The sequence below is a fragment of the Amblyomma mixtum genome, chromosome 5 (genome assembly GCF_055824585.1).
Source record: "Amblyomma mixtum isolate Tamu chromosome 5, ASM5582458v1, whole genome shotgun sequence".
Classification (NCBI taxonomy): Eukaryota; Metazoa; Arthropoda; class Arachnida; order Ixodida; family Ixodidae; genus Amblyomma; species Amblyomma mixtum.
Window position 1 is genome coordinate 7,758,861 of NC_143016.1, and position 18,656 is coordinate 7,777,516.

Consider the following 18,656-nt stretch of genomic DNA (forward strand, 5'->3'; position numbering starts at 1 on the left):
GCCTAATGGATATCACTGACCGTTTCTCGGAACTGATGGGGATTGCTCAAGAGTCCAGATAATATGCCCAGCCGAAAGAATATTTGGAGTCCTTGACTGCAAAGTGGCAGAGAGAAGTTCTTGATAGTAGGGAGCTTTAGTACAGCGTTAGCATGGTATCGGACATAAGTGAAATTACGTTAGCGTAAGGCAAGTAACTTATCCCCACAGTAAGTTTTAGCATAGCGTTCTGAATATGTTAAACACAATGAATATGTTAAACAATATGTTCTGAATATGTTAAACAAGTCGAATGGAGGTGAAGGGTCCTTTTGAATTGGTTACCACTGCCGCTAACTTGCAAAAATGTATTTGTCTTTCACAGCTAAGCAATACCGTGAGGCTTATTTCCACCAGCAAAATGCCCTAGCAATTCCTTTGAAATTAAAATTCTGTGAAATAAATGCAAACACTGTGGCACCCAAGGGCACCAGAATCGAGAGTGTATCTTAAAAATGGCAGTGGCTTAGCCCAGCTAGGCCAGGATATACTTAGCGAAAGCAGTTTCGTCTAATGACATTTTGGCAGCGACGTCGCATTTCGGCTGGTGAAGTGAGCACAACGACGAGGCAAGCGGTGTGACGTCATACCAAACGGCGGCAGCGACTCCGCGGCGAGGCGCACAGTGTGACGTCATGCCAGATGACACGGTGAGCACGCGGCGTCGACCAGCTGCGATGGTTGCTAGGCAATGGCTCAAGGTCGGTCTCTGTGCCTTCTCGGAGCACCGAGGAACTGTGTCAGCCACAGTTAAGCGGGGAAAACTATTTATCCCGCATTTCATCCCCACAACTATTAGAGAACCCTGATTGCTGTTCACGCTTATTGGCATCTTATTTGTAATGCTTGTTGCCAATATTTTTAAACAACTGCGGCTTTTAGCATCAATATAAATTTTCATGTTCCCGCCGATAAGCCAACTAAATTGTGTTCTCTGTTTACTGACCTGCCGAAGATCATGCTTCACACTACCTGTGGCCACTGCTAGAGGAATAACCTGCACGAAGCAGGAAAAGCAAAAAGTGCTGCGACAGGTGCTGCAACAAGTGAAGACTGTGCATGAGTTCACAGTATCGATGTTTATGTATGAGGCCCCCCCATAAAGGGCAGCACTCCGTCCCTGTTCATGCTCAGCGAAGGTACCCTGGACAGGAATAAAAAAATTTCCCCCTCACACAAATACGAAAAAGAAATCAGCTGCAGGCTATTTCTTGGCAGCATTACGTGAAGTGGCCTCCACTGTGAAACTAATGACAATTCAATGTGGAGGCCAAGAGGTGTATGGGCTCCTCCCGCCACTACTCATTATTCACCCGAGAGATTTAAGAGACACAAATGCCAGCAAACTACCAGCAAAAAGCAGAACAAGCACGTACAAGGTAAATACAAAAGTCTTCATTTCATGACACAAATGGAATAAGTAGAATTTCAAAGACACACAAAATACAGAAAAGCAGGACTTGGGACAAGAATCCCCCCCCCACAAACACTGACCCAAACATCTTTGTTGCATGTTCCCATTTGAAAACTTGTTCTCAAGTGACTAGGAATATCAGGAGGCACCAAATGTCCATGGAATTTTCAAGTAAAACAGGCAGAATGTAGGTTTGTTTACACCTCTGGAGGAGACATTGGTGGCATCCTGGACATCACCTGCAGTGCACCTCCTCAGCTTGTTTTCGACTTGGCTTCCTCTTGGGCAGCGTCACCCGAGCCACTGGGCGCCTTCTTCTCTTCCTTCTCCGAGCACACTGTTGGAGGGGACACAGTGCAGCAAGGAAGTCAGTGGAGACCCCCAAGGCCAATCACGTCGTGGCAGCAATGGGCGGCAGTGACAGCAAAGCTAAATGTGTTCATGTCCACCAAGCAGCTGACAGCAGCACTCTTAATTGTTTAGGGTGGAATAGGGAAACCTACACAAAATTTTAAGTTCTGTCCTTGCTCTAATGTGTCAAAGTTCTTAGTGCTTAGTACTTCTTGGAGACTGTAGAAAAACTGCTATTGCGCTTTCTTTCGGCATGGCATGACTATTGCGTTTTTGCCAGTTTAAACGCCATAAACATTAGTATCAACCTAATTACGTCTATTTCAGGACAAATCCCTCACTTCATCACAACATTCTCCGACGACCCCTGCCCTCTACAACTGGGTGCAAAGAATGGTCTGGATCCGGACAGGCCATGAACATAACATGAGGACTTTGTACAATCATAGGTGCTTGGACTTGTCTGTTTTGTGTCATAAAAAAAGCAGCATAAGGTCAGAAGGCAAGGAGAAAAAGACTCCACACAGCGCTGTGTGATGTCTGCACGTGGTGGATGATATTAAAGGCCAACTACAATGAAAATTTACACCCCCATAAAAAGACATTTTTCTAGTACTATGTCAATACAGAGGCGTAAAAACAAGAGATGACATTCCTAACAGAAGGGAGTGCATCAGGAATTGCTTGCAAAAATCATCGCATTTCAAACCGAAACCCGAAAATGTATGCGTACACCAAGTGCTGGAAATCACATAAAAACAGACCAATTGGCTCAAGAAGGTGCTACTTAGCATCGTAGTTGTGGTGTTTCAGAGGCTCACTGCTTCCTGTTGAAACCATAAGTGGGCATGCGTTCCAAGCGTGTACTGTTAGCGACACAAATGCTGAACACAACAGTTACAGCACTGCAAATGAATGCGTATGTGAGCTGGGCAGAGATCACCTTTTGTTCCAGGCCGTCTACTTTCATCCTTCCATTACCGAGGAGACATACCCCGCTACTAGTACCCACTTATTTGGCTGGAATTCTGACAAATGATGTGGACTTTTGATTCACTTTGACCAACACAGGCAAAGACCCCACCAGAATGCCAAGTGGAATAAAAGATAGCCACATGCTGCAGGACAGTTGCCGTTTGCAGTACTTCTGAAACACATGCAGCGTTTTGACAAGGTAATCAGGCCTAAAAATTTAGAAACACTTTTCCACAGTACCACAGTAGCACTGGCCACCAGCATTTCAATCCATGTCGTCCATAATCTGTTCACGTCACATGTGATCTGTTCATTCCAAATGGGTCTGGCTTGAGGAAGGGTCTTGATGACCCGTACCTACGTCATATTCCGCAAGTTGTCTAACTGCGCGGCACACCAGTGCACACATCCTCAGCAAAAGAACTTTTTAAATGCTTATAACAACAGTATTGGTTCTCTAACAAGTGCAGCCCATTGTCACAGTTAGTTTTATGACGTACCCAACATATGAAGAGGCATTCTAACAAAGTAAAATTTCACTGCACTGGCCTTTAAGCACCCAGGCAGTAGATAGATCTTGCATTGCAAGGAGGATTTTTTGTGCTACAGGATGAAATATTCTTCAGTTTTCTTGAAAGACATATATTACCCACAGCTTTACCTACATCCATTTAGCCCTATCCACACATGATATCTGAGCTTCTGAGAAACTGTCTATGGATTACATCGGTAAGATGCTTAACTTTCCGAGGTGTTAAGTTAATATGCAGCTGAACAAGAAACTAGTCTTATAGCTCAGCTTGGCCCAGCAATTTCAACTGCACTCCATTCCAGGCTAAGCTTAGTCGTGCACACTCTGTGGCAGCACTACCTAGCTACTCTGTGGATGTCGTGACAAATAGCAACACTAACATCTAACAGTCAAACAGTAGCAAAGAATCTGAAATCAGTGCTTGGCAGTAGTCCATAAAGTATTTCGCAACAATGGTTTAATTGACTGAATGAGAAAGCTCTTGATAACACTACGCGAATACGATGAAGTGGCATCGCGCTGTTGCGCCTCTGAGAAACTTGGGGCCACCAGGGAATGGCAATGAACAGGGTCAGGAAACGGAAATCCAGGAAACTCTTTCTATAGGAGAAGTTGCGTCATGCTGAGGCAAAACACTGCAAAAGAGACGCAGTGCTTGTCCCGTGTCTCCTTCACTTTTTACGCTGTCTTTGTAGTGCTGTTTTCTGCAGTTTTTATTTTAAACAACCTTGGCACAAAGGGTAGCATGACAGGTAGTTGAAAGTCTGGCGTACCCATTCACCTAACTACACCACTGCTCTGCAGTGAAGCCAACTAGTCAAGAAAAATTTAAGTTTTGTGGCAAAGCCACCCTGCCAGGGTGCCCATGGCACCGTTGGAAAACTTGGGGACGGCCGAAGCTGAGCTCACTGTTCCAACAGTTTTCTTTTCTCGTAGTGTGCTTGAAGTATATGATTTACTTATTTCTGTTTAGAACTTTTAGAATAACCCACCGATGCTAAATCTTTGCAAAAGCTGTAATGTAGGTACATGGTGTAGAGTGAATACAGGATGAGCCTGAACAAAGTGTGGTGCCAGTGTGTTAGTAAAATTTTCTGGCAGGCTAGTAGGTTCATGTCAAGGGAAGTTATAACTGTGCAAACAGGACAGAAACAGGAAAAGCAGAGAAACGAAAGCAACTGCGCCCGTGGTGCCATTTTCATTCCTTTGCTCTTCTGTTCTTGTCCTGCTTGTGTGTTAGTAACTTCCCTTGAGATAAACTGCACGAGCCATAACCATCAACACGGAGGCATGTTCATGACAATTGTAATGACCCATTCTACACAATGGTGTGCTGCAAGTGCACAAAAGGACATGAAGTAGGAACAAAACACAACACCTCTCAAGGTGGCCTAGTGAGCAGTTATTTATGCTGGCTGGCTCACATCTAAGGTAAATACTAAACAGTCACAACTAAAACAGCAGACTGACAGTCTGTTGTGAACACATACTTCCAAAGATGTCCAATGGTGGCTCCAGTAGCGTTTTTCGTTGACTCTGCAGTGTATTCCTGGTTGAAAGAGAAAAAAAATCAAACGAACAACCAAATAAATATGCGATGATGCGGGTAATAAGCAAACGTAATGGAAACATAGGCATACAAAACCCTGCCACACCAGTGCTGCACTTGAATGAAGTGCCTGCCTGAGTTAGCTGGCTCGACATGTAAGAATTTTCCTTCCTGTCCACTGATGGTAAAGGAAGTAATAGACGCATAAAGCACTGCTATTCAAAGTCACAGTGTGTCACTGGCATTCAGCCTCGCTTTAGTATGTTTCATTGTGGATTACCGTATAGACTCATGTAATGGCCGCACCCATAACTTAAAAAAAAAAAATCGGGAAAAAAAAATATTTAAAAATTACCCGAGTAAAAGCCGCACCAAGAATTTCAGGAAGTTGGGCAGTGCCATCTACTGTGCGGTGCAAGAAATCCCGAACGTTTTGTAGTTACTGTTGCCAGGTAGGGCGCAAAAATCAAGCGGTGTATAGTTACTGTATATGCTACCAAAGGTACAGTAACCCTAAAGCGCTGCACACGTTGGGTACAGCCAAGCCCTATCACGTGCAATCTCGAAATCGGGATGCGTCGCTGCCCTGATTTCTCCTGCGCTCTTGAGCTGAAGTTTTTTTTTTTCCTTGATGGGGAAATGTAAGCTATACCGCTCACTTTCAGTTGAAAGTGATTGACTACGGAAAAGAAGAACGAATAAGAGCTGCTGGACGAAAGTTCGGTGTTGATGAAAAATGTGTACGAAGATGGTGCTAACATGGACTTGGCCGTCATACCTGGAGGTATGACCGGCATGCTTCAGCCGCTAGATGTCTCCGTAAACCGTCCTTTTAAGTGTGGATTTTGCCGTGCACACAGTGAGTGGATGGCAACAGCCTCCACCAGACGACTCCGACCGACCGACTTAAAAAAGGCATCCCTTGTGGCCGTATGCCATTGGATACTCGAAGCGTGGGCCGTGGTTTCGTTCGAGACCGTGGAAAAAAGTTTCAAGGTGACAGGCATATTCAACAAGCTGGACGGCACGGAGGATGACTTCATCTAGAACAAGGACGAGCATGAGGTCCTGATGAGTTCGGAGGAGGAGGACGAGGAGCGTTTTGACCCGGAAATATTTATTTTGTTGTCTTTTTCTCTGTTTAATGGCCGCACCCCCGATTTTCAGCCCAGATCTCAGAAAAAAATGTGCGGCCATTACACGAGTCTATACGGTATAACAATACAAACTAGGAAACAAGAAAATCTCCCAAACAATACAAAAACACATCACAACTCGTACAAATGCTGGCATGTAGCTGTGCCTCACGAGAAGCAAGCTGGCAACCGAGTGACCCTTGCATATCAGCCTTTTATGTTGCACAGCAGCTGAGGTGCTTTTAATGAGTCATCACTTGTCATGCCAAGGAACCAACATACAACAGTACACTAAAAGAAATAACAAAAAATAAATTTTGGACATATTAATTCGCTGTATCTTTCTAGATATAATCTGCATGCCTCACACCGCTGCTGGGCGCAAAGTTTGCAATCACTGCTATCTCTACCGAAGGCAAACTTGACATAAAAGCGGTAAAATAGGAAGTGTTGCGCCAGGAATGGAAAAGCTAGGAGTTTTTGTCCCACTGTCATTTCAACATGAACCAATCTACCCCGTTAAACTGCCTTTTCAACAAGAGGTAAACTGCTGTTATAAAGGGGTTTTTGTGACGCGTTGGCTCAAGACATTGCATGTCTCTGATGAGCACTGAGAAATTTAAGCCTCCCTGGTAGAGAGCAGATGAAGACATAGGAAAGTATTACACAACGATTCCTGTTCAGTGTTCTGTTGACATGCCACTGAAACACTGCTACAGCAGTGTACAGCACCTATATGTGAGCCAAACAGCCTATTAGCCGGCCACTTTTACTGGCTGATGCACTAAAACCAACACATACAGTGTGTTAGCCTGAGAAATCCAAAAAAGCTAAAGGCTAGTTAGACGACCTAGTCTGGTGTTGTCCTTGATGCAACAGCACATGTAGAGGGAAAGGAAAGGAAATAGTGAGATGCAGCTACATAAAACTTTTGCAGTAAAACTAACTAAGGCTTCTTAGCAACAATGTCTATAATGCAGCCGGAGGTTTGAGATCCAGGTTGAGATGGCAGTAGAGAGGAACTGTTGGGACACTGCAGAAATTGCTGTAAAAGCCCGTTCTGGCATACTGGACTAGGCCCTAAAATCCTCAGCATTGCCAACAACAGGCAAGATGACGCTGCCATGGCTGACCTATGAAAGCGAATGAACTGGAGCAGCACTGCCTAAGCACATGATCATGAAAACCACATTAAGCAGCTTGCGCAATGTGCCATGCATCACAAAGACTGGAACACATCTCAGCTATCATGCGTCTGTTGTATTGCTGATTTCAAAAATAAGGCGAATTGCAAAAGAAATTGCTACCTGACTAACGAAGGATTTCTTGCAGGACACGAGGACCATCATCAAAGAGGTGAGATACATCACTTCGTAGGCACTGCTACACATCTCTCTAGTGCAGACGCTAAATTTAGTGAAAAGCTGGCAAGTAAACTTTAGAAAGAATTTCTGCATTATTAAAAAAATATTGAAAGAGGCTGACAGTTGCCTTTCATATGAACTGTCACTTCTTGGCTTGACTTCGAATTGCAAAAGAAATTGCTAATTGACTAACGAAGGATTTCTTGCAGGACACGAGGACCATCATCAGAGGTGAGATACATCACTTCGTAGGCACTGCTACACATCTCTCTAGTGCATATGTATCAGCAGCGCGAACACCACACAGGAAGAAGAAGGAGAAGGTAAAGAGCGCTGAACCTTCTTCTCCTTCTTCTTCCTGTGTGGTGTTCGCGCTGCTGATACATATGGATCGCAACCAACTAGCCCGACAGATGGTGTTATTCTCTAGTGCAGACGCTAAATTTAGTGAAAAGCTGGCAAGTAAACTTTAGAACGCATTTCTGCATTATTTAAAAAAATATCAAAAGATGCTGACAGTTGTCTTTCATATGAACTGTCACTTCTTGGCTTGACTTCATACAAAATACTCTGGGATGTGCTCCTCGATTACACTCAACATAATGGTACATGTGTGCTGCTTTGTGCAGAAATTTACCACCAGCCTAGTTGCCAGTGCTCATCTGGCAATGTGTGCAGTGCTTTGCACTTGAGAACTATCAGAAATGGAGAGAAGGCTGACAAGCTCTCTGGGGCAAGTGGCAGTTATGCCTTGAGAGATGTTCCAAGATAGAGTGCCTAGCGGGGCTTGGCACAGGAAATATCGGATAAGTTACTTACCTGTGAAAACGAGCAAAGAAGTAGCAGACTGCTGATGCCGCCATCACAACGAGCGTCATCCAAAGGGGATTCTGGAACCAGCATACCCTCCCTTATTGTTGGTACAGTACACAGTAGCCGAGAGCCGAGTCACATTTACTTAAATTGGCTCCATACATATACGCAAAAATATAGAACATCAAACTTGCAGGTTATCACAAGGCTCTGCCAGAGCCACTGACAGGCTTGCATGCTGTGCATGCAGCACAGGGTTTGGTCATAATGCAGTCACCCCAATTAAGTAACCACAATGCATGTCACCTATCAAATATAAAGACATTTGGCAGTGATGAAGCGATCATTGAAACTCCAGGGTGAATGAGATTTCGCAGCATGAAAGAGTGCAGCCTGCATAAGCTGGGTTCTGAGGATCCTGAATTAATGAATCCAATATCAAGCAATAAATCAAAGAAATAATCAAAGTACTTCTGTAAGGGAGACACGGTATTTTCCTGTTTACCCACACCGAATATTAAAGTTTAGGTGTAATGCAAAGGTGCATGTACACTCATGCATGTGTGCGTGCGTATGCCCATAAGTGCAGTGCATGCTGTTCCAATTATTTTCTCCTTAAGTAAATTTTCTGGTTTGGTTCATTTGTTTATTGGGGTTTAATGTCCCAAAACGACTCAGGCTATGAGGGATGCCGCAGGGGAGGGCTCCGGAAATTTCGACCACCTGGGGTTCTTTAACGTGCACTGACATCGCACAGCACACGGGCCTCTAGAATTTCGCCTTCACCGAAATTCAGCAACCGCGGCTGGGATCGAACCCGCGTTTTTCGGGCCAGCAGCCGATAAATTTTCTGCCCTCTTCTTTTCAGACTATCATTTTGTATGATGGTTGTGCAACAACACAGGAGAAATATAAATCTTTGATCACGATGAGCTCCTCTAAACAGGAGCCAATTATAGCACAGCAAAGTGGAGTTTAAGGTATGTTGCAGAGACTAATAGAGACCGATTGGACAAAGGTGAGATGAGAATGGGCTGCCCATACAGAAGTAGAGGGGAAAGAAGCAAAGTATTCAGCCCAACTTTCAACCAGAGACTGTTTTCCAACCCCAAGAAGAACCCCAAGCCTGAAGGGTAGTGCCCGAAGATCACTGAATAAAGAGGTTGTGGTCACTGTGTGACAAAGAGATAGCCAAGATCAACATTTAGAGACAAATTTTTGAACAAGGCGCACAGAGTGACCACTTCTTTGTGAGCAAAAGTTGTTTACAGCAGAAGAGATGGAAGATTTTCTGTTAAAACGTCAACCAGCTTTTACTAGCAGCCTCCTACTACTAATGAAAAAAGGGCTGCTGGACATCCGGTGTCATCCCACCAGCCTTAGAAAGCTGGATCACTATTTGTACTTCGCAAATTAGCAATGTATAACAAACTTCAAATTATTTGGAGATATCAGTGGACAAAGCACAGAAAAAAGTTTCAAGTCAATCAGCATTCTGATGAGTGAAGGCTGGACGCTCTGCTACATGCTTAGCGGTTAAGTGTTTGTTCACATGCGATACTAAAAGTTTACTGTCCTCTGGTGTCATTAAGTGTGCACAGTACGACTCTTACAGAAACAACAGACTAGTCACTGCATGGTTCAACACTGTGTGAGAGAAGATGCAGGTGCCATGTCGGCACAGAGGTTATCCCTAGCTTTCAACTCCTTCCAAGGCCACTGTGCCAAGGCAGTGATGGCTTGGCAGTAAAAACGAGAGTAATCTAGGGCATAGTGGACGTGTAGAATCAATATATGCACCGTAAAAGCAGAACTTTCAGCACTGGACGTTTATAGGGATAAGAACCAATATAAGATAAGTGAGTATATGTTGACAGATTACCTTTCACTAATATTAAATATGCAGACTTCAACAGGAACGGACCCTTGCTAATACAGAACATAGCACAAATACATGCACCTATGACAGCCCACCCTACACTTTTCTGCACTGAAGGGATGATTTCGCAGTAAGCAGGGTATGTATCTTGACATAAGTCTGTTTAAAATATGTCCCTTTGTGGCGACACCTGATTGGCGAAATGCCAGAACCGAATGCAGCAAATCCAAGCAGCCACATTCACTTTCGGCATTTCAGTCAATCAGGTGTCGCCGAACGGGAGATTTTCAAAGGAGCCCCAGTTGGGATACGGGCCCAGGTTAACTATTAGAGCCAGTAGATAATAACAACACATACAGCACGACTGAATAAGGCAACATTTGCTGCTTTAAAAAATGCTAAATCTGAAAACAACAAAGGAAGCCACGAGAAGCATCTGTATCAGCAATAATGATGTGCATCCATAAATTATCGCACTGATAATTTCAGTTCCTTCACTTTGGCACAAAAGACAGATTCATTCACTTACTGGCAACAAAAACAAAACTGACCAATTTCTGTGCGTTCTTGACGGTCTTGTATGTTGGCTTTATAAAACTGACATGTTCGTAAGACCTCGCTACTAACCAACCTGACTTTGTGCTTGAAGTGCAGTGTTTGCTTTCTTTGGAAATCTAGTTTTTCCCCTTTTGCATACGTACCAGCAACAAACGAATTCTGCAGAATGAAAAACATAACCAAGTATATACTATATACTTAAATAATTACAGAAAACTCCATTACAAAAAAGACAGGCGCAGGTGCCTTACCACCAGGAGAGGCTCTTGTCTGATCCCAACGTCGAACACGACAAGCAGCACACCTAGAACAAAGCCTGTAGCAGCTCCAACCCAGGGGATTTGGTTGTCCACTGCATAATGAGCACAGGATAAGCATTTGAAATAAATAAAATAAGAAGGAAAGTAAGAGAAAAGGAATATCAATTCACACCCTCCAAAATTCACGCACTTCACGCTAAGCAGCAACAAAATTTTTTGCATACAGTTTTGCATTATGAACCCAAGAAATAAATTTAAAATCCTGAATGCTCAGCATTGCAGCTCGCCTCAGATCTGAAGTCATGATTAGCCAGTGGCACACCAATTTGCAAAAGTCAAAGCTGTTGGCAAAGGCATTTGCTTCATGTATGGACACTTAAACATCAGTACATTATAATACCATATTCAAGAAAAACATGCTGTGTGTTGGTTATGGTTAGTTCCTGTAACAGAATTGTCGGTTAAAATTTATAGAGTAACTGGTCCCATGAGTGGGCCATTATCACCTCTGATCTGACGTTCCAACTCCCGCTTTGCTTTCCTCAGCTGCTCCAACACCTTGGGTTCGTCAGCACCAAACTGCAGCGATTTCTGCAGGGGAGAAAAAGCAGATTAGCATATAGACTAAATGCATACTGCAAGCATCATCACCAGTCTACACAGTGTGTCACTGAAAAGTTTTAGTACAAGCTAAACATGACGTATAAAAATAGAACCATCCACTTATGAGAAGCAGTTGAGCATTGTTGTAGCAAAGCAGCATTGAAATCAGAAAAGCGTTTTTTTTTATTTATAATTAACATTTACCACAAAGGTGGACATATGAATTCACTAACAGGCCTGTGCAAAAGGCACAAAATCCAACCAATGTGTGAGATGTCCGAACAAGCTAGTAAAGAACTTGTACCTTAGCACAAGCATGCACACACTCTTTGCCCTGAGGCACAATAGTAGAGGCGATAATCATCATTAGGATTACTTGGACCAAATAACCACAGATGATGCATGTTCACCGGACAACAGGCAAAAACGGCAACACACTATTTTCAATAGCTGAGAAGGTGATTATGCAGACCCAGAGTGAAGAAATCACTGAGTGTTTTGCTGTGCCATACATTTTGTTACCATTACTAGTACACTCATATGCCACTCCTTGCACAAAACTCATCTTCCTGGTGTAAAATTGCTCGAGCAACTGGTGTACAAATGCAGGAGCCAACCAATTTAGGGTTGGCTCTTCTATATTGATCTCACAGTCTTAGTCACGCCATCAAAAAGAACTTTAACAATTAAACTTTACATTTACTTTGATGTATGCAATAATTTTCCATATCTAGTAGTCGGGATGGCCATAATGGTTTTGGATTTTGAAAACTAACAAGGTACAGTGAAAGAAATGACAAGAATAGCATTGATTTAAAAATGAGGATTTATTTAGGAAATGTAGATTTCTGCTGATGTTTTGGTGCAGGTTTTGCTGAAGGCAAAAAGTCGATTCAGAGCAGCACCCTCGTATTTGTAGCAGGAGTCTAATGCTGAGAAATAAGAAATCTGAATTCATACACTCCAAAATAAAGTTGCCTCGTTAGTGGAGAACGTGAGTATATTAAAGCAGACAATATGCAAAACAGAAAACTTATAGGCATAAACACACAATTATCCCAGCCACGGAGGCCGAATTTTGATGGAGGTGAAATTCTAGAGGGCCATGCGCTCTGCATTGTCACTGCATGTTAAAGAACACCAGGCGGCCGAAATTTCCGGAGCCTTTCACTATGGTGTCTCTTATAGCCTGAGTCGCTTTGGGACGTTAAACTTCATAAACCAACCAACCATAAACACACAATTCCAGGACAATAAAAAGATTAAAGAAAATTTGGTTGTACGCACCAGTGAAAGTACATGCCCGCCTTTCCCTTTTTCACTACCACTAATAGATGGCTGCAGCCCTTCCAACTTGGGTAATTACTAGTGTTCAGCCATTCTCAATGTCATTAAGGCTTTTATGCACTGCAATTCTGATCATTTAACTCTTACACACTTCACATATGAACATGTTTTCCACCTCAACTTTCTTTTCGTTGACGGCAGCATTTATATGTAGAGTTGAATGGGTTAGCATTCATTCAGTTGCAGCATTCCCACCATTGCATGCGTTACCAATGGGCTCACCATTAAGCCTTGCTACATAATAGCCACGCTGCCAGTACAAATGTACACCACCTCACCACTGTATTAATGACGTGGAAAAGTATATCCCTTTAAGGCACTTTGTACACAATTGTGTACACAGCAAAATCACAGCTTTTTCTCAGTGTATGCTTCACCTTGCAGTGATTTCATAGTTTCAGGTGAATTTAGGATCCACATTATTGCTATGTTTTCAAGCCACATTACAAATGCAACTAATAATATTTTGCAAAACAGCATGATGTAGCACGTCATCTGCTTTTTCTGCACAGACAAATTTTGTCATGAGTAATAACACCAACTCTCATTTTACAGTTTGGAGTGCAATGTGCCTCTTTGAAATAGAAATTGATTCCGTGATCTTTCGGGTGTTTACTTGACAATTCCTGGCATTTTAAATTTTGCTATTTTAATCAACTGCAGTGGCCAGCGAAGCTGATTGTTCATGCCGCCGCAGGTTCGAAACGCACTTGCGGCCAAGGAGTGTTTTGCCGTGAAGTGTTTTTGCATAGCTGGCTATAAAGCCTGCCGGTAGGTTGCCCACAATCCAGTGGGTAGGTTACCACCTGCGAGATGCTTCGGACAGACAAACCTTGGCGAAATCTGAGATTGGAGGGTTTTAGTACTAGCGCACTAAAAAAAAATGGCGCCTGAGAAGAATATGTAAGCTACCCTCACCAGCCTTACTGTCAAATGCCGAGTGAATAAAGGCCCGAGTCATGTCCCTGCCACTGGGTGGTACTATCAACAACGAATGAAACGCGAACAAGGAAACTCAGGTGGCAACACAAAGGCACCAACGTATTAGCTCCTGGATTGGAAATACGAGTGAGGTTGAATAACACTTCCAAAGAGGAGTGTTCGCATCTTCGAAATTAAGATAGTGGAAGCTAGTACTCGGCTCTCCCTGGCTAAGAGCTGCACGGATCCATTCTTCAGCTGTCTTAAATTGCTAAATTGGTTTTTGAGAAAAGGAAATGGCGCAGTATCTGTCTCACATATCTCAGTGGACACCTGAACCACCTGTAAGGGAAGAGAGGAAGGTGCGAGTGAAAGAAAGAGAGAAAGAGCTGTCGTGTTCGTGTTTCATTTCTTGCTGATAGTACATAGCTCCTGCTACCTAGCACTGGCAGCAGCTTCCGACAGTTGCTGAAATCATACACAGGTGCAATGTTGGCACAACCTCAAAAAAAAAAAAATAACTCCTACAAGTAGCAACATTTAGCACGTTTTATTAGTAACACAGTTTGGCATATACTTGGAACGGCATTCCCACCACAGTATTATTACTTGTAATGACGTTACAGTGCATGCAAAAATGAAGCGTTATGAATTTAGTGCAAACAAGCAGCTTCGACTTAACTTACAGCGCAGGAAAGTCTGAGGCGATGACATAGAACATTACGGTTGATGTACAAACACATAGCAAATTTCCCAAAATGAGCATAGCACATGAGGAAACAAACGTAAATATGCTTGTGTTACCCACAGAAATGGCTGAAGTGCCTGCATCAGTTTGCCACACTTACACGAAATGATTCCATTGCATCTTCATAGTGCTCAGCTTTGAACTCCACTTCTGCCTTGCGGTAATAACCCTGGATCAAAGTGTTTGGGAATAAAGGGCACATGATAAAACAAGTTAGCAACCATAAGTTGTATGCCAAAAAACTAGAAATACAAGCTGCAAGTGACTACTGCTTCCAGTTACTCTGTCACATGTGCACAGATAAGGCAGAAGCAATGCAAGTCACCTTGGGCCATTCTGGGCTCAGCCTGATGGTTTCTTTGGCATCTTCATAGGCCAAATAAAATTGGTCCATTTTCAAGAAGGCCATCGAACGATTGCTATACAGGAGGCTGTTCTCACGATCATTAGCAATGGCATGTGTGTAGTGCAGGATGGCTTCTGCATACTTTTCCTCCTTGACACACTGGTTGCCCTTCTCCTTCAGCTCTTCAGCCTGGATGCAAGAAAGCAGAAAGTATCAAACATCCTGCCCCGGGCACATGCCACACGACAACCATAGCCTTTAAGGGGTTTATTTATAGGTCACTCTTGGATGGGGCAGGTGGGAGGAGGGGGTGGTTCCATTTGAACCACATATTTTTTGGACCTTTTTGACCTAGAAAATGTGGTTCAACTTGGTTCGCCTATGTAAAATTTCCTGCTTGGCCCCCTCTGCCCACCCTATACCTCTGCCCCTTACAGTTTTTGGTTTTGTCACGGGCAGGTCTTTCAGTATGCAGAACAGATACCTGGTGGCATGTCTTATGGAATGGATGCCAAGGGAACAGAAATGCAGTAATAATTGCAGTAATGGCATTATTGACTCAGGTATGCCAGTACGAGATTTAATACGACACCATAGGGTTGCTGTGGCTGGTGCGAGAAACAAGTAATTGGAAATCACTGGGCAAGACATGTACACTCTTGTAAACACAATCGGAATCTTGTAGAACAGTGAAAAAAAAACATAAAAAAGACAGACAATGCTGTTCTACGAGAAGAACACAAGAACAAGACGCAACACTGGCAAGGTAAATGTTTACCAGCAGGACCAATTGAATGCCTTGCTTGAAATGGGCGATTAAATTCACAGGCGCAGTTGAGGCATGAACCAGACAGGTAACATTCAAAGTGACAAAATATTTTAAATGTTGCAAAAGCAGAAATAGCAACTTGGCTCCTGCATTATGTTTACTGTGTACTCGACACTTAATTCAATAAATTAGCACTGCCCTGTTCTTTCATCTAACAGCAATTAAGCATTCACAATTTCGCTTCATTTCCTAAATATGAGGATAAAGCAACACACATCAAAACCAAGTGTGCAAAGTTCTACAGTACTGCAAGCAATATGAAGTTAACCCAGTGGTTCTAAAGGAACTACTTAAGGGCCCCATTATACAGAAAATCCGGTGTCAGTGAGAGTGGCCATGAGCAAAACATCCCGGATTGGTCGGCTGACGTGACAGCTTGGTGCGGTGTAGTGGCACCGGCATGCGGTGGCCATCAAAACTAACAAGCGCCGCTGCAGCAAAGCGGTAGCACCACCATCCATATTAACGACAAGCGTGCACAGTGACTATGACTGAAAAAATCAGTTTTCTCTCCTGGTAGCAACACAGTCAGCCGCGGTCTGTGTTCGCCGCGCATTCTTTGCATTCACCTTGCACTTTTCTCAGTAATACAATTTCATATTGTAGATCAGCATTGTGATGCCCGCTATGCCTACAAAGCTATCGCACAATACCCCTAGGCGGGGCTTAAGTGTCCTCCAAATTTTTTGCTAGCACATAATGGCTAAAATAAACTCATTGCTGCATATACATGCAAGAAATATAATTAAGTCCAAACAAATGTTATAAAAGCACATTTAAGAGAACATTCATGAAAAATTATGCATTTTGATAACAAATAATGTTAGCCATTTAAAAGCTCTTTACTTCTACACATTACATCAAATACTCATCGAAAGGTCAATACTGTCCAGCAAATATAATCACAAAATGGCTGAGCTATGAAATAATTAGATATGCCATTAGTTATTTCAAATACTATGCAGTGACAACCTTGACTAACGAGCAGAAAATCGTTCCTGGTGAAGGGCTTCCAGGCTTCCTGAGCCCTTTACTGTACACATTGCTAAGCTGCAAACATGCCTCTGATGACAATAAAGAATGCCCAAATGAAGATGGCATTGTTTCAAAAACTGTTACAGCAATTTGCCACAGTCAAGATTTCACCGAAGGCTTTCGGCCACAGGTGTACAAGCTTACAGATTTTTCCAGTCCAAACGGGAAATGAAAATGGCAAGAAACAGTGAATATGACACAGGCACTGTTTTTCATTTGAAGGTTTATTGAACAATAGGCAATTTTTACAAAAAACAGCAGAAAAACAAACAAAAAAGTAAAAAATCCAAACTCATCTTTTGATAACGTGACAGAGATAAAGCATTGCAATAACAAGTGCACTTCACAATCTGGAAAGCTTCTACTATTTGTAGAGTGCTGATTCATGTGCTTAATGAGAACGGAAGCATAGCAACAAAGACTTGGTAAAGTGAATGATGCTCCTTAAGGGCTGAAATGTTCCTTAAAGTGCAAACATTAACAATGATCAATATATATTTACAAATACCAGTACATAAAGATCATAAAGAAACTCAGCCAAAACTTCTATTAAGCTCTGTTGCTTGGGCTTACACTTGGTCCAGCTTTATGACTGTCACTGGGTGTTTGGCATATACTTTTCAACTAGCTATGAAGAGAGCTCAGCAACACACCGCATTATTTTGTATTTCTAGTCAAGTGCCCCGAGTCTGGACAGACCATACAGACTGGACAGACTGGCTGCCTGAGATGCATTTAAGTACTTCAGTGTTTAAGCAGCCTTTGAAATGTGTGTGCAAACTGTTGTACAGTCAATTTATTTTCTAGTTCAGTGGATTGTCTCACATCTTCTCGTGTGTAAGCGTACTTGTTAGTTGGCTATTAAGTGTCACGTGACTTAATGCTATAAATATCGGTGTCAACGTCAAGTAAAGGTTGTTCAATGTTATCACTCAACCTGTGAGCCTCGTTTCCGTTCGAGGTCCAGGCCCTAACTCTACACAAACACCTACATGAACAAAGTACACCTTGGCTGATGACCACATACATCTTGCTATCAGGCAGCTTATGTCACTAGAAATGTGCTATGTTCACAGAAGTCTACTCTTCAGTAGCCGCCAGGCCTGGCAGCCTAGATGTAACATCAGCAAAGCAACCTTTTTCCTGTAAACTGTGTTACTTCCTTTCTCTCGGCATTCTCTTCTCCACGGGGAATGGAAGACACGCTACTCTTAACAACCTTTGAATTACACAGTTAAGTCATAGTTATTAGATTAAACGGTGCAGATTAACGCATTCAAAATTTTTAATCGTTGCACAATGCCAACAACGCCAACCATTTAAAAAGGGACTGCTTTCAGCGGTGGAAATAAAGGCATAACATCACTAAAAAAGAACAAAAAGCAAAACTAACGTTTCAGCTTTTTCGGAGTCAACGTATGCGACACGAAATGCAGCTGCCACATGTAATGCAGCTGGTGGCTACGCGCGTTCGCGAAACCTGCGACCGACTTCTAAAACAGTGCGCCCGAGTAAGCATGCGTCTGAGTCCGCTTGTTCTTCACGTATGTGATGTGCACTGCACAAGTTTTGCCCATTAATATGCACACCGACACAAAAACGGCCCACGAAGATGCGAGCGCACGAGAACCTAGAGAGCGCAGATAACCCTCAGGCTTAGCACATCACAATTCTCAACACGCTACAAAACGCATGGATTTATGGCAACACTAATACAACGTATCACAACGAAAAAAATATAGGGGCACAAGTGCTGCAGGACGAAATACAAATCATTCGCGCACCTTGCTCGGCGATCCCTTCATCTTGAACCAGAATTGGCTATTACTACGGATTGGATCGTCTTCTGCTGGCAAACTCCTGCCTGGTGCAAACCGCGTTTACGATAATGAAATGACTATCTTGTTAGATTCATAAAAGCCTTGAGGTCAAGTTTCTTTTTCCTTCAGTTTATTCT

The 18,656-nt window shown here is 42.9% G+C and overlaps 1 protein-coding gene across 1 annotated transcript; it reads right to left on the reverse strand.

Annotated features, from left to right (window-relative positions):
• Positions 1 to 1,412: 1,412 nt before the first annotated feature.
• LOC149341246 (uncharacterized) lies at positions 1,413 to 18,583 on the reverse strand. The gene is made up of 8 exons (XM_089543226.1): positions 18,484 to 18,583; positions 14,815 to 15,024; positions 14,590 to 14,658; positions 11,377 to 11,461; positions 10,862 to 10,962; positions 8,180 to 8,250; positions 4,802 to 4,860; positions 1,413 to 1,790 (listed from the first exon to the last, which is right to left on the reverse strand). Exons 1-8 carry the CDS (start codon positions 18,502 to 18,504, stop codon positions 1,708 to 1,710), a joined length of 699 nt encoding a protein of 232 aa, XP_089399352.1. The 5' UTR covers positions 18,505 to 18,583; the 3' UTR covers positions 1,413 to 1,707.
• Between the last annotated feature and the right edge of the window lie 73 nt (positions 18,584 to 18,656).